Raw genomic sequence first — 15,865 nt, 5'->3', positions numbered from 1 at the left:
TGGGGACAGGTGAGTGTATGTGTGAGTGAGTGAGTGTGTGTATGTGCATGTATGTATGTATGTATGTATGTGTGTGCACATGCAAAGTGCGGGAGGGGGCGGAGCCGAGCGGGGGGCGGGGCCAGGCGCTGAGGATGTCAGTGGAAGTGCTGCGGTCTGCATGGCTGGGGACAGGTGAGTGTATCTGTGAGTGAGTGTGTGTATGTGCATGTATGTATGTATGTATGTATGTATGTATGTATGTGTGTGCACATGCAAAGTGCGGGAGGGGGCGGAGCCGAGCGGGGGGCGGGGCCAGGCGCTGAGGATGTCAGTGGAAGTGCTGCGGTCTGCATGGCTGGGGACAGGTGAGTGTATGTGTGAGTGAGTGAGTGTGTGTATGTGCATGTATGTATGTATGTATGTATGTGTGTGTGTGCACATGCAAAGTGCGGGAGGGGGCGGAGCCGAGCAGGGGGCGGGGCCAGGTGCTGAGGATGTCAGTGGAAGTGCTGCGGTCTGCATGGCTGGGGACAGGTGAGTGTATGTGTGAGTGAGTGTGTGTATGTGCATGTATGTATGTATGTATGTATGTGTGTGTGTGCACATGCAAAGTGCGGGAGGGGGCGGAGCCGAGCAGGGGGCGGGGCCAGACGAGGGTGTCAGTGCTTGTCTGCATGGCTGGGGACAGGTGTGTGTGTGTGTGTGTACATACATGTGCGGAGTGCGGGAGGGGGCGAGGCCGAGCGGGGAAGTGTCGGCCTCCCTGCACACGTAACCAGCCTAAATATCGGGTAACAGCAAAGCACCCGATGTTTACCTTGGTTACCCGATATTTACCTTGGTTACGGGCCTACACCGCTTAGCGCTGGCTCCTTGCACCGTAACCAGGGTAAATATCGGGTAACCAACCAAAGCTGGTGACGTGTGCAGGGAGCCAGAGAGCATGCGCAGCGAAATCCGACGGATCTCGCTGCTCAAAAAACGTTACATGCTGCGTTCCCCCCGCCCGGCGGTCAGTCGTTCCACGACTGATCAGTCGGGCGGAGGGTGCAACGCAGCATCATCAGTCACAATCCGCTGCTCATACAAGTCTATGGGAGCAGCGGAATCCGCTAAACGGATTCCGCTGTTTACAAGAGCAGCGGATTGTGACTGATAGATTTTAGCGGAAATGTGAACTTAGCCTTAAGGGAAACCTGTCACCAGATTTGTCGACTATAAGCTGCGGCCACCACCACTGAGCTCTTATATGCAGCATTCCAGAATACTGTATACAAGAGCCCAGGCCACTTGTGTAGAATTTAAAAAACACTTTTATTTTACTCACCTAGGGGGGTGATCCGGTCCAATGGGTATTGCCATACCTCCCAACCGTCCCGGATACAGCGGGACAGTCCCTCTTCTGAGCCTTTGATCCCGGGTCCCGTCCGTGAGGCTGTTTGTCCCGGGCTCCACCCACCCACTGTAGCCCCGCCTCGCTGTTTCTCCCTTCTATTCATTACAGAGCCGAGCGCGCACCTACTCCTGTGACTGCTGCTGAGGTATGAATCACCCCCTGCAGCAGAGTGACCCCCCTGCAGCAGAGCCGCCCCCCCCTGCACCAGAGCCGACCCCCCCTCCCCCAGAGCGGACATCCCCAGTCCCGAAGCCTGCGTTTCTCTGCAGCTGTTCTCTGACTCCCCCTGTGCGGCTTCTCACTGCTGCAGATACACGGGGAGTCAGGACGCTGAGGAGACCGTGCAATCAGCACTTCTCTCTCCTGCAGATAGCACTGGCCAGTAATGACCTATGCAGAGTGACATCTGCAAACTTCTATTAGCTTACCGATCAGTGGTCTCCTGCCTGTGGAGCAGAGCTGCTGGGTCCTAGCTTCCCAACAGCTTCAGCTCTGCTTTATCCTGGCTCCTCTACCAGTTAAAGGGAACATGTCAGCAGAAATTTCACAATGAAAGTAATAGATTCCCCTCTGCAGCTCCTGGGCTGCTTCTAGAAAGGTTCCTGTTGTTATTGTGCCCCCTTTGAGACCTACAAAAATACTTTATGAAGTCTTACCTTTTTGTATGCAAATGTGTTTTTATGGTCACGGGGGCGGGCTGTCTGGCGTCCGTTATTCCCCCTCCTGCCGCTTTACGCAGTCCCCCATTGCTCATTTACATACACAAGGACGCCTTCCTCATGTAACTGTCCTCCCGAAGTTTTGCGCATGTGAACGCTTTTTCAGGTGATTGCGCAGGCACGAGATTATGGGCGGCGCTGTGATTGTCATCAGCAGCGTTAACCAAGTACCCGCCCATAATCTCGTGCCCGCACTTTTCCCTCTGACTCCACCGTTATGCGCAAGTGCTGGCCATATGAACCATGTTACCTATTACCGCTTGCACGAGATTATGGGCGGATACTTGGATGACTTTGCTGATGACAATCACAGCGCCGCCCATAATCTCGCGCCCACGGTAATAGGTAACATGGTTCATATGGACAGTGCTTGCGCATAACAGTGGAGGCAGAGTGAGAAGCGTGGGCACGAGATTATGGGTGGGTACTTGGATGACGCTGCTGATGACAATCACAGCGCCGCCCATAATCTCGCGCCCATGATAATAGGTAACGTGGTTCATATGGCCAGTGCTTGCACATAACGGTGGAGGCAGAGTGAGAAGCGCGGGCACGAGATTATGGGCAGGTACTTGGATGACGCTGCTGATGACAATCACAGCGCCGCCCATAATCTCGCGCCCATGATAATAGGTAACGTGGTTCATATGGCCAGTGCTTGCACATAACGGTGGAGGCAGAGTGAGAAGCGCGGGCACGAGATTATGGGCAGGTACTTGGATGACGCTGCTGATGACAATCACAGCGCCGCCCATAATCTCGCGCCTGCGCAATCACCTCAAAAGCGTTCACACTTTGCACAGTGCTCAGTCCGGCGAGAGTGGCACTGGGCATGCACAAAACTTCAGGAGGACAGTTACATGAGGAAGGCGTCCTCATGTATAGAAATGAGCAATGGGGGACGGCGTACAGCGGCAGGAGGGTGAATAACGGACGCCAGACAGCCCGCCCCCGTGACCATAAAAACAGATTTGCATACAAAAAGGTAAGACTTCATAAAGTATTTTTTTAGGTCTCAAAGGGGGCACAATAGCAACAGGAACCTTTCCAGAATGCAGCCCAGGAGCTGCAGAGGGGAATCTTTTATTTTTTTTGCTAAATTTCTGGTGACAGTTTCCCTTTAAAGGGAACCTATCAGGTGCAATCTGCACTCAGAGTCAGGAGCAGTTCTGGGTGTATATTGCTATTCCCTCCCTAACTGTCCCTGTATACACTAGCATAGATAAAGGCATCTATAGAAAAAGTATTTTTAAAGAGCTTATATCTTATGCTAATTAGCGCGGGGACTAGTCCCAAGGGCGTTACTTCACTTGGCAGGTCGGCTCACATAGCGCGTTAGTACTCACACAGGGGCGTAATAACATGCTAACATGCTATGCGAGCCGACTAGCCAAGTGAAGTAACGCCCTTCGGACTAGTCCCCGCGCTCATTAGCATAAGATATAAGATCTTTAAAAATATTTGTTCTTGATCTCTTTATCTATGCTGGGATGTATATGTGTATACAGGGACGGTTAGGCAGGGATTAGCAATATGTACCCAGAACTGCTCCTGGCTCTGAGTGCATATTGCACCTGACAGGTTCACTTTAAAGGGAACCTGTCACCAGATTTGGGGCCTATAAGCTGCGGCCACCACCAGCGGGATCTTATGTACACATTCTAACATGCTGCATACCTCCCAACCGTCCCGGATACAGCGGGACTTTCACGCTTTACGTTGTTTGTCCCGTTGCCACGGGCGGGACGGCCGGCTCCCGGGCTCCGCCCACCCACTCTCTCTCCGCCTCCCTGCTTTTCCCTCCTACCATCCTAGTAGACGTGGCATAGAGAGGAGCGCTGCCTGTGCTGCTGCTGGTACAGTAAACTAATCTCCCCAGTGCTGATTTCCCTCCCTCCCCCCTCACCCCCGGCCGGAGCCTGTCTGTGCGGTCGGCCCGCCACCTGTCTGTGCGGGCGCCCCCCTGCCGCCTGTCTGTGCGGACGCCCCCCGCCGCCTGTCTGTGCGGGCGCCCCCCGCCGCCTGTCTGTGCGGGCGCCCCCCTGCCGCCTGTCTGTGCGGGCGCCCCCCTGCCGCCTGTCTGTGCGGGCGCCCCCCTGCCGCCTGTCTGTGCGGGCGCCCCCCTGCCGCCTGTCTGTGCGGGCGCCCCCTGCCGCCTGTCTGTGCGGGCGCCCCCTGCCGCCTGTCTGTGCGGGCGCCCCCCTGCCGCCTGTCTGTGCGGGCGCCCCCCGCCGCCTGTCTGTGCGGGAGGCCCGCCGCCTCATTGTGCGGGCGGCCCGCCGCCTCATTGTGCGGGCGGCCGGCCGCCTCTCTGTGCGGGTGGCCCGCCGCCTGTCTGTGAAGGCGACCGGCCGCCTCACTGTGCGGGCGACCGGCCGCCTCACTGTGGCTGCCTGCGTGTCCGTGCTGGAGGCCCGCCGGCTGCCTGCGTGTCCGTGCTGGAGGCCCGCCGGCTGCCTGCGTGTCCGTGCTGGAGGCCCGCCGGCTGCCTGCGTGTCCGTGCTGGAGGCCCGCCGGCTGCCTGCGTGTCCGTGCTGGAGGCCCGCCGGCTGCCTGCGTGTCCGTGCTGGAGGCCCGCCGGCTGCCTGCCTGTCCGTGCTGGAGGCCCGCCGGCTGCCTGCGTGTCCGTGCTGGAGGCCCGCCGGCTGCCTGCGTGTCCGTGCTGGAGGCCCGCCGGCTGCCTGCGTGTCCGTGCTGGAGGCCCGCCGGCTGCCTGCGTGTCCGTGCTGGAGGCCCGCCGGCTGCCTGCGTGTCCGTGCTGGAGGCCCGCCGGCTGCCTGCGTGTTTGTGCTGAATGGGTGTGGATGGGGAGTGGATATGGGCGTGACTGTGAAATGGGTGTGGTTAGGGGGCGTGGCCTAAAAATTTGCCGCGACGCGCTACGCGTGCCGCAAACTTTGTCCCTCTTTTCCTTCTTTAAAAGTTGGGAGGTATGGGTATTGCTGTTCTCCAGTTCGGCGCCTCCTCTTTGCGGAGATTGCCGTTCTTCTTCTTCTGAGGCCCATGTGCATGACGCGTCCTAAGTCATGCACAGTAGCCGGCATTGAGGTCCTAAGCAGGCGCACTCAAAGTATTCTAGTGTGCATGCGCGGGCAATCTTTAACTTTTTCTTGAGCCTGCGCGTTACAGTACTATCATCTGCCCTCAGCAGGGCAGATCAAAGTGCATCAGCGCAGGACTGCAATGTCAGCTTTTGTGGATGACATAGACGTGCCATCCACACTGGCCTGGATAGAAGGAGGACGACGATCACCGCAGAGAGGAGGTGACTGATCCCAGCTCCCAAAAAATATCAAGGTTTTAATTAAGGATTATAAAGAAGCATGAGGACCACCAGAGTTAAAAATGTTTCTATTAAAAGCCCATAAGCATGTAACCTGCTCAGGCTGGAACCTACCAGCATCATGCTTCCCGATACATCAAGGACCAGAGTAATCACTCTGTCTCTGTACTGCAGCAATGTGAAGGAAGGAACTGGAAGACTGAGGTCAGGTCTTGCAGGACTGGAGATTATATCTGTTGAGTCCTTGATAACATCCCACGTACTGCGATAATTGCACATTCTGTTTTGTAGATTAGGAGCTTCCGGGTTGTGGGTATCAGCATCACAGAAATCTGTTACCTGAAAAATGTATTAACCAATAGTAAAAAAAAGTATTCTTTAAGTATAAATGGACTTTATTTTTTAATATTGAATCTACTACAATTATACAATGTATGCTATAGAAAAGTGTAGAAAAAGCATGAACTGTAGCTTTACTGTGCCATTGAACTAATACAAGCAAGTACTAGAGGTGATGGCAACATTTTAGACACACACAACTACAAACTACAGCATATCAGGTTTGAACCATGTATTGCTCCCCTAAAAGCACTACTCCAGCTTGTTTTTTTCAGTGCTGAAGTCATGCTTCAAATGTAAGTCCCTGCCCTCTGTCATATATTCACCTTTTGTAGCTTCATCATGTTTTGGTGTCGCAGCGCCATCTTGTGCCCGTAACATCTGACTGACCAAAAACCGGAATTTACATCACAAGGTCTCAATGCAACTCCGAGAGCCAGATCAAGGGTCTCTAAAGCCCGCTTTACAAGCTGCAATGTATCTTACAATATATCGGCGAGGTCACGTCGTAAGTGATGCACATCCGGCATCGTAAGGTACATTGCAGTGTGTGACAGGTACGTGCGATTGCGATTGAACGGTAAAACGTTCATCGCACGCACGTCGTACATTCCTCATGAATTGCACGTCGGGTTGTTCATCGTACCCAGGGTAGCACACATCGCTGTGTGTGACACCCCGGGAGCGATGAACAGATCTTACCTGCGTCCTGCGGCTGCCGGCCGGTAATGCGGAAGGAAGGAGGTGGGCGGGATGACGCCGAACGTCCCTCCCACTCCAGGAAGGCGACGTTCGCCGCCCACATCAAGGTCGTATGGAAGGTAAGTACGTGTGACAGGGGTTAATCGTTTGTGCGGCACATTCAACAAATTGAACGTGCCGCACATACGATGGGGGCGTTGCAAATCGCATACGATATCGTATGCGAAATTGCAATGTGTAAAGCAGGCTTTAGAGATGCATTGACTTGTGATCTTTTGCATTCTCTATGAAACCCTGGAGCTACCAGCAGGTCACAAATCACAGGTGACCGATAAGAGCAACGCTTTTTGCTTTTGGAAACAGATGAAGAGAGTGACAGGTGAGTATAAGACAGGGAACTTACATTTAAAGCACCACTGCAGAGTTAAAAACTATTGCTTACAAAACTATCCCTAATTCTTTTATTTTTACAATTGTAAGAGTAAAAATGGACCATTCAGTTTGTTGTGCAATATCTCCTGAATACACTGAAACCCTACATGTGGTGGAAATCTACTGTTTGGGTGCACAGTGGAGCTCAGAAGGGAAAGAGTACCATTTAACCTTTGGAACACAAAATCATCTGGATTCGATACCGGATGCCAGGTTGCATTTAGAGAGCCGCTGATGTTCCTAGTGAAACTCCCCACAAATTACCGCATTTGTAAATTAGACACCTCAATGAATTTATGCATACAATAAAAAAATCAATTTTTATTAAGACTGATTTAAAATCATCTTATAGACATAATTCAGTGCATAGAACACAAGCAAAACAATACAACAATACAGACAGAGAACCATAACATAGTAATTTCACAATAAGTGACTAATGAATCCTATTTTGAAAGAATTTTCAGCTAGACATATAGCTCAATGTGAACAGAGACCAGTATGTACTACCACTATAATCTAATATATAAAGATTAGTGTATGTATCTCCGCTAAAGGAATTTGCACCGTCGCATTTACAATCACGAAATTTTGCACAGACGCCTCATGTGACCCAGGGAACGTTATAGACTATGTTTTGACGGGAAAATTTAACCCCGTGCTTTACAGTTACTCTCCAAAATCCTGCCATTAAACTGAATGGAGGTTGGAGCTACAGGCTATTAATAGCAACTGTCATTGGTTGCTATAGGAACAAAATAAACTGTTAGTATAAAAAGCTTATGTGTGAGGTAATAAGATGTCGGTGGGGAGACGGATAGAGAGAGACAGAAAAAGACAGACAGACAGAGACACAGACAGAGACAGACAGACAAAGAGACAGATGGGCAAAGAGACAGCCCTGGAAAGAGACAGCCCTGGAAAGAGACAGCCCTGGAAAGAGGCAGATGGGCAAAGAGACAGAACGGCAGAGAGATAGAACGGCAAAGAGACAGACCTGGAAAGAGGCAGCCCTGGAAAGAGACAGCCCTGGAAAGAGACAGCCCCAGAAAGAGACAGCCCTAGAAAGAGACAGCCGGGCAAAGAAACAGCCGGGCAAAGAGACAGATGGGCAAAGAGACAGATGGGCAAAGAGACAGCCCTGGAAAGAGACAGCCCTGGAAAGAGACAGCCATGGAAAGAGACAGCCCTGGAAAAAGACAGACGGGCAAAGAGACAGATGGGCGAAGAGACAGATGGGCAAAGAGACAGCCCTGGAAAGAGACAGATGGGAAAAGAGAAAGACCTGGAAAGAGACAGCCCTGGAAAGAGACAGCCCTGGAAAGAGACAGGCCGGGAAAGAGACAGACCGGGAAAGAAACAGACCGGGAAAGAGACAGACCGGGAAAGAGACAGACCGGGAAAGAAACAGACCGGGAAAGAGAAGGCCCTGGAAAGAGACAGACAGGCAAAGAGACAGACTGGGCAAAGAGAGAGACTGGGAAAGAGACAGACGGGGAAAGAGACAGAGGGGGAAAGAGACAGATGGGGAAAGAGACAGACAGGGAAAGAGACAGAGGGGGAAAGAGACAGATGGGGAAAGAGACAGACGGGGAAAGAGACAGAGGGGGAAAGAGACAGATGGGGAAAGAGACAGACCTGGTAAAAGACAGACTTGGAAAGAGACAGACAAAGACAGGCGGGGAAAAAGACAGACGGGGAAAGAGAGAGACACCCAGACACACACATAGAGACAGACACAGAGATAGAGAGAGACAGACAGACACACACAGAGATGTAGACAGACTGATACAAATACAGACAGAGACATAGACACAGACAGACAAACAGACAGCGACACACAGACAGAGACTGGGAGAGATAGGGGTCTAGTTACTATCCCGGGCAACGCCCGGATACTACAGCTAGTAAATATATATAGCTAGATACTGTATATTATATAACAGAGGCTCTCCACTCAAATGTATGAATAAATAATCAATAAGGTGGAAATATATGCAAGGTAGCAGCAATCAAAATATAAGGTGCATCTAATAAGGTACATAAGAGCTAATTACTTATTAACTACTACTAGTCAACATATGCACATCTGTCCAATAAATTATCCACTTTTTCCTCATATCTAGGAATATATCTGCATATACACATACCAGTTCAAATATCTACAAAGCATGCAGGTAATTGGTAATGCAAGATAATCAAATGCAGTGCACCTTAGTTCAGCCCACCCAGGGTCATGAGCTTAGGGCAATCACAAAAGAGCCTCATTTAGAGAAAGTAGAGTTAATTTAGCCATAGTGACTGCTGTATGTTAGCTGTAGTCAGTCTGCCTATATGTGCGTTTCGCAATGAATGCTTCCTCTGGGTGCCTGAGCCTTGTATGGAGGACACATCCTTTGTCACCCACATAGGTTGGCATTGCTGTCCTGCGCAGGCGCACTTTGATCTGCCCTACTGAAGCTACTGTAATGCGCAGGCACGAGGAAAGGTCAAAGACCGCCTGCACATGCGCACTACAATACTTTGATCTGCACTCAACTGGGCAGATCAAAGTGCGCCTGTGCAGGACCACAATGCCGTCTTGTGTGGATGACATAGGAGGACGCAACATGCACATGGGCCTCAGAAGAAGGAGAACGGTGATCACAGCAGAGAGGAGGCGCCAGACCGAGAGCAGCGACACCCATTGGACCTGACCACCCCCTAGGTGAGGATAATAAAGGTGTTTTTATGTTCTACACAGAGGCCTGGGTTCTTATATACAGTATTCTACAATATAAGGGCTCACTGGTAGTGGCTGCAGCTCATAAGGGAAAAACCTGGTGACAGGTTCCCTTTAAAGCCAAATACCAGGAACTATCAAAAACAAGGCAATTTTATATGACGCATGACATAGCTGTAGCGCCCCTGAAGCCATCAGGGAGCTGCAAGGTAATGCATCCCCACCGGGATGCAGGGCCTACCCCCTAAAGACCCAGAAGACCACTGCTGGTAACACACAAATACTCCAGATAATCCCTGTTTTTCCCCAATCATCCCCCATAGAATGGTATAAGGCTAGGGTCAGATCAATGGTTGGCCGCCTAGAGGTGGAGCCACTCCAGTCCACTAGACAACCAGGTGGGAGGGACAGACAGAGTGAAGAGTCAGACGGAGTCAGACAGAAGAGACTGTGAAAGTGAGCAGATGAACTGACCGGAGTGAACAGTGACCTGAGGGCCCAGGCGGTTAGTTGCCAGTGACGCATTGTGTAGTACTCCCGGAACTATGCACTAACGGGGTACAGAATCCCAGGTCAGGCAAAAGCACCAGGCAGATCTGATAAAATCTGCAGTGAGGGGACCATCAAGGACCTCTCTGACCTTAAAGTTTGGGATTCAGTAGCAAAGGGAGAACCGGGGCAGGACCAGGGACTCCAACCCCACAGGGTTCACGCTACCGTCATACGGACTGCTGAAGAAGACAACCAGGAGGGGACCCCCAGCCACTCTACGCAACGGGACCCACCAACCAAAGACAGGTGCAGAAGAAAGAAGCCACCAGGTCACTAAACCAGCACTTGGACTAAGGGGACCTGCGGTTAAGACCAGCCAGCCTCAGGTGACCAGTTACCAGCTTGCAGTGAGTAAAAAGAACCAGTTACACCAAACTCCTGTTGTGGCCTACCTTCTTTCAACACCCACCTGCAACACCTATCCTCTGGGGCCTGGCCCTGCTTGCGGTGGGCCTAAAATCCAGGCTGCCACTAACACCAGCCCCAGTAGTGAACATTGTGCAGCAGTGGCTCGATCCCTATAGCCGCAACACCACAAGTGTCGTCATGTATAGACTTTATTCAACAATCCCCTGTAAATATTCCTCTTTTCAAAAAGCACCCAGGGCATGGAACCGGGGAACGGCCACCAAAGGGACATTCCCCAGTTATACACTGCCCGGGACTGAGTACCCCATAACCCTGGGTGACACATAGCAAAAACAGACAAAAAAAACTGCATGTAAAAAAGCACACTAAAAAATGCAATGAAAAAAGCATAAGTAACCTAATCAAGAGAACCTGTCAAGTCATGTATGCCCCCAGAACCAAGAGTGTTTAAGGGTGCATATTTGTAATCCCTGTCTAGCAGTACCAGCCTATATTAGCATAGATAAAGGGATCTTTAGAAAAATTATTTCTAAAGATCCTTTATGATATGCTAATGAGGCCAGGGACTAGTCGCAAGGGCTTTACTTCCCTTGGCTAGTTGGCCCCTTTAGCATGTAAGCTGTGGGCATGTTAACATGCTAATGAAAGGGTCAGAGGCATGGTTGCTCTCACCTTTCTGCTACCACCGCTGGTTTTCGTCTCAGTGTGCATGGCCAGAATGTCCCCGGATTTCTGGTCATGTGCACTACACCAGGTTGAAGCAACAAATCTGTAACATCAAAAATTCAAAAGATACTCATTGTGGGAACATAGCCAAAGGCAGCGAATGACACTACTTAGCTGAGTCCAGGAGTGGACACAGACAAAAGGTCAATAGCTCATCATAATGCACCAATGGTATGTCTGCCCCTGGCTGAGCCTATACTTTGGTTACATCGTTTCTTCCACCTGTCTTTGCCATGTCTGCATGTGCTACTTTTATGTAGACCCATAAGGAGACTAAAATGACAATACTCACCGTGGACAGCGCTTGTGAATACATTATAGAATCCTGGGCAAATTGCCTTGTATCATAGGGCACAAACACACAACCCTCTTCATAAAGTCCAGTTGCTGCATCAAAGTGGCAAGCTTTAGTTGGACAGTTTTCTCCATGACATTCACCTATTTTTAGTATATTAGTACCTAAAATATCCAATGAACACCTATAAGAAAAAGAAGAAGATGTAAAATTAGCTCATACACTTAAGCGGGCTTTACACACTGCAATCTTGCTATCGAGATCGTACCCGCCCCCGTTGGTTGTGCAGTATGGGCAAATCGCTGCCCGTCGTGCACAACCTCGCTTACCCCGTCACACGGATTACCTGCCCTGCGACGTCACTCTGGCCGGCGCTCCGCCTCCTTTCTAAGGGGGTGGTTCGTGCGATGTCACAGCGACGTCACACGGCAGCTGTCCAATAGAAGCGGAGGGGCGGAGATGAGCGGGACATAAACATCCCGCCCACCTCCTTCCTTCCGCATTGCCGGTGGTGGCAGGTAAGGAGATGTTCCTCGCTCCTGCGGTGTCACACGCAGCGATGTGTGCTGCTGCAGGAACGAGGAACAACATCGCTAATTAGAAGAGAACGATTTTTTGTTTTAGGACGACCTCTCCGTAGCAAACAATTTTTGCCACTTTTGCGATCGTTTTAGATTACACATAAGTGTCACACGCTGCGATATCGTTAATGACCCCGGATGTGCGTCACAAACAACGTGACCCCGACAATAATTCATTAACGATATTGTAGCGTGTAAAGCCCCCTTTATAGTCACTTCTGGATATCTTTGTGTTCTGTTTCTTGCAGGTGGCACTGCTGCACTCAATAATAGCTCAAGCTCTAAAATTGTTCGCAGATCCTTCCCTATTGACTTTCCAAACCAGCTACACATGGCTACAATTTTTTTGTTCTGAAATAGCGCAATACGTGTTAATTCTTTGTACCTGGCATTGCAGCAAGGCTCTATTGAAGTTAATGTAACTGCGCTGCAATACCATAAACAACCTGCAGACACATATGGTGATGGATTTGAAGGAAAGCAACCATGTTTTTCTAACTATGGGTACTCTCTTAAAAAGCAATCTGTCACCAGGTTTTTGCCCTTTAATCTGAGGGCAGCATAAAGTTGGGACAAAGATCCTAATTCCAACGATGTGTGACTCTTTGGGCTCCTTGTTGTAATTTTGATAAAATCACTGCTTTGTTAGCAGGGATTATCGCTAGAGAACTAGTAAACCTACAGCCATGTAGTCCTCCATACTTATGATCTATGTAAAACTCCACCATCACTGATTGACAGCTTTCTGCCTATGCACAGTACACACAGAAAGATGCCAGTCAGCTGTGTGAATGAGGTTATACAGAGCTCAGCAGTCAGAGAACTGGCAGATCTGTAAAAGATAGAACTGTGAAAAACTGCATTTAGCTGCCCAGTAAGGGGTAAATAACTGGAGTAAACGGTCTCTGCCCCTATATTGCAGTGCTTTCAAATGGGGTATCAAAAACTATTGACAGATTACCTTTAACCTATTATGCTTTTATGTATAATTTGTGATTTAGAGTTTGAGATTTCCATTCTGGCTTTTACCATGTTTAACACTGAAATCTTTTTTGATTGGCTACTGAGGTGCCATGAACATACATACTCAAACACAGGTAAAGGGATTAATAAGTGCTACAACACTGAAGCCGCACACACATCCTACTGGTTCCTGTACAAACCAGAATATCCCTAACCGCACAATTACAAACCACAACTCAGACCTGGCTCCCTGAAATGCCATCAAGCTGCTTCTCGTTCCTCCTGAGGAACCAGAGTGGAGGCAGCTATGCACAACAAAGCAAGAGTGAGAAAATGTGCAGATGTAGATGGTGACCCAAGGTGAGGAAAGTTAAAGCACGTGCACAAGGGAGGAAAAAGGAGAGTAATAAATGAAAGGAAGGGAAATCCCCCACAAACATAACTGAGGACAGAGGAAAGTTGTCGGGAAGGTAAATGAGCAAACACAGAGCAGTAATCAGAATCCCTTAGTTGAAGGTCTGGAAATCCTTAGTTGAAATATAAGCCAGCAAAGAAGGCTGGTGCAAGGTGCGTATAAATAGCCTCACCCATGCTGTGATAGTATAACAGAGACAAAGCAAGAAACATCTGAATAGCAGCAAAGCAAGGAAAGAAAGAAAAAAAAGAAGACAAGAGAACCATCAGCAGTTGGACAGAGACTGACCATAATGTATCTCAGCTTTTAAAGTGTTGGGAAAATTGACTTGACTACATGATTGTTCAGGTGGGTACAATTACGGTGATACCAAACATATTTTGGCCCCAATTTATCAAAGCTTTTTACATCAGAAATTGGGTATCAATAGCTTTGAAAAGTTGAGTGAGGCTTTATAAATATTTAGACATTCGTAACGTTTTCATGCCATTTTCGCCCAGCTCCAAGTAAGTGAGCAGAGTTGGGGTGGGATGGGACGTGGTTATGTCGCTCCCAGGGAAAAGAGTACTTGATCCCGGGCGGTAACAAATGGGAATATCACACTGGTGGCCGTTGCCCTGTCCCGTGTCCTGGGGCTTCTTTTGTAAAAGGGGGTATTTACAAGGGTGAATAGAGTTAATGTCATGTGACACACCTGCGGGTTGCGGTTAATGATAGAGAACCGCCGCTGCTATATGTGGGTACTCCCAGAGCTGGTGGTGATTGCAGCAATGGTGTTAGGCCCTCCGCAGTAGGGCCGTGCCTGGGAGATGATGAGGGATAATAACAGAGACCACACCAGGTTGTCTTTAACAGTCTATACTCACTTGAACCCAGGGGTTGCTGGTTCGGTCCCTTGGAGTATCAGTGCCAATGTAGTGACCCAGGTTGCTCTGTCCCCGGCACTCTCTGTTGGTTGGGTCCCCGTAGCATTGTGCGTTTGGGGCCCGACTGTCCCTTTTGGGGTACAGTCTCCTTCTCCGGGCGGGCAGTGTGAACCCTGTGGGGAGGTAAGTGTCTGAACCCCAATCCTAGTTTACTGCTGATGCCCCCAGATTATTTGGTTCGGTGAAGTTCGGGAAGGTGTCCTCACTGGGCAGGTATTTAGCAAGCTGTGTATAACTGGCGCCTGATCTAGGGCCTTGTGCCACATGCGTGCTCCGGTCCCAGCGATATCTCCGGTACCCGACCTGGCGACCTCTCTCCTGTGCCCCCGGGTCACCGTTGCACAGACCCAGCTTAGGCATTTCCGCACACCTATCCTGTGTGCCCCCCTTCTCTAGACTCTCTACTGACTGCTGACCCCTCCCACTAGGCTGGGTAATCCCAGGGACTCGTTCCTTTCCATGGCGACCATCCTCTTACATGATTCACCCTCTATGCCTGCTGTGGAGTGGAGAACTAGGATTTTAGTTGTGCTTTGGTGGCATCAGCACTGGTACTCCAGGTCCCAGAGGGTAGGTGCTGCATCCCCAAGAGGATGCAGTTCCTTGTAGTGCCTAAGTGTCTCAGGGGTTCTACAGTTACCCTAGCTTGTAAATCAGAAGTGTCTGACTCTAACATGCCCCATCATCAAGACCAGGGAGAAAATCACCGGTCTTGATGAAAAGGGACTATAATTTTTACCTTATAATTTCTCTGCTCTGCTGAGGAGATATTAGCTTGTAAACTTTAGGTTATAATTTATATTAAAGGGTATTTTCAAACTGTCTCTTTAGCAGCTAACAACTCTGTAGTCTCCTTAGCGCCTGGTCTCTGGGGAGGTGGGTGCTGCGCCTCCTCCTTGAGTGATTGTTCTGATGAGTAACAGAGCTGTAGTATTAGTTGCACTATAAAGCTTAGTACAAGTTCTGCTGTAAAATTCAGATATCAGATTTTTGTTCTGGAGTCTACACAGCTATTACTTTATTTACATATAGTGATAACAAGACATGTTACAAAATGAGTGCATAGCTCAGGAAAGTGAGAGCCATCATTAGGAGAACAAATCTGGGATCAGCTGATGTCTGGTGATTTTGTAAGATTTTTAACAGCAGCTGAGAGATCTGAGAGGAAGTGAAATGAAGGTGAGCCAATTATTGCTGTATAAAAGCCAATGGGTTTGAGAGAAGTGGCTGAGATCTTCGGAGTTAACTCCCCTTCTGGAACACAGCTACTGTGCTCTCGTGACCAGTCTCTGGTGACCAATCACTTTGGAAGCAAGCTGTATATTGTAAAAAATAAAAGCTCTCATATCTGGAGAAATACAGCAGATAGAAAAGCAAGTCAACTGCAAATTGCTCATTTTCATGCTGTCTTACTAAATAACCCAATTTAATAGTTTGAGAATATCACAATGGGTCCAAGTTAG

The 15,865-nt window shown here is 49.6% G+C and overlaps 1 protein-coding gene across 1 annotated transcript in view; it reads right to left on the bottom strand.

The window, feature by feature from the left end:
• The window catches only part of LOC142250155 (calcium-activated chloride channel regulator 1-like), a 166,109-nt gene that overhangs the window by 60,838 nt on the left and 89,406 nt on the right, over positions 1-15,865 (bottom strand). The window contains exons 5-6 of the mRNA XM_075322289.1: positions 11,515-11,701; positions 5,495-5,719 (exon numbers count right to left, since the gene is read on the bottom strand). Of these exons, the coding sequence (XP_075178404.1) occupies positions 5,495-5,719; positions 11,515-11,701 (412 nt within the window). The remainder of the gene's footprint in view (positions 1-5,494; positions 5,720-11,514; positions 11,702-15,865) is intronic.

The sequence above is a fragment of the Anomaloglossus baeobatrachus genome, chromosome 8 (assembly GCF_048569485.1).
Source record: "Anomaloglossus baeobatrachus isolate aAnoBae1 chromosome 8, aAnoBae1.hap1, whole genome shotgun sequence".
Taxonomy (NCBI): Eukaryota; Metazoa; Chordata; class Amphibia; order Anura; family Aromobatidae; genus Anomaloglossus; species Anomaloglossus baeobatrachus.
This window is presented reverse-complemented; position numbering and strand designations above follow the sequence as displayed.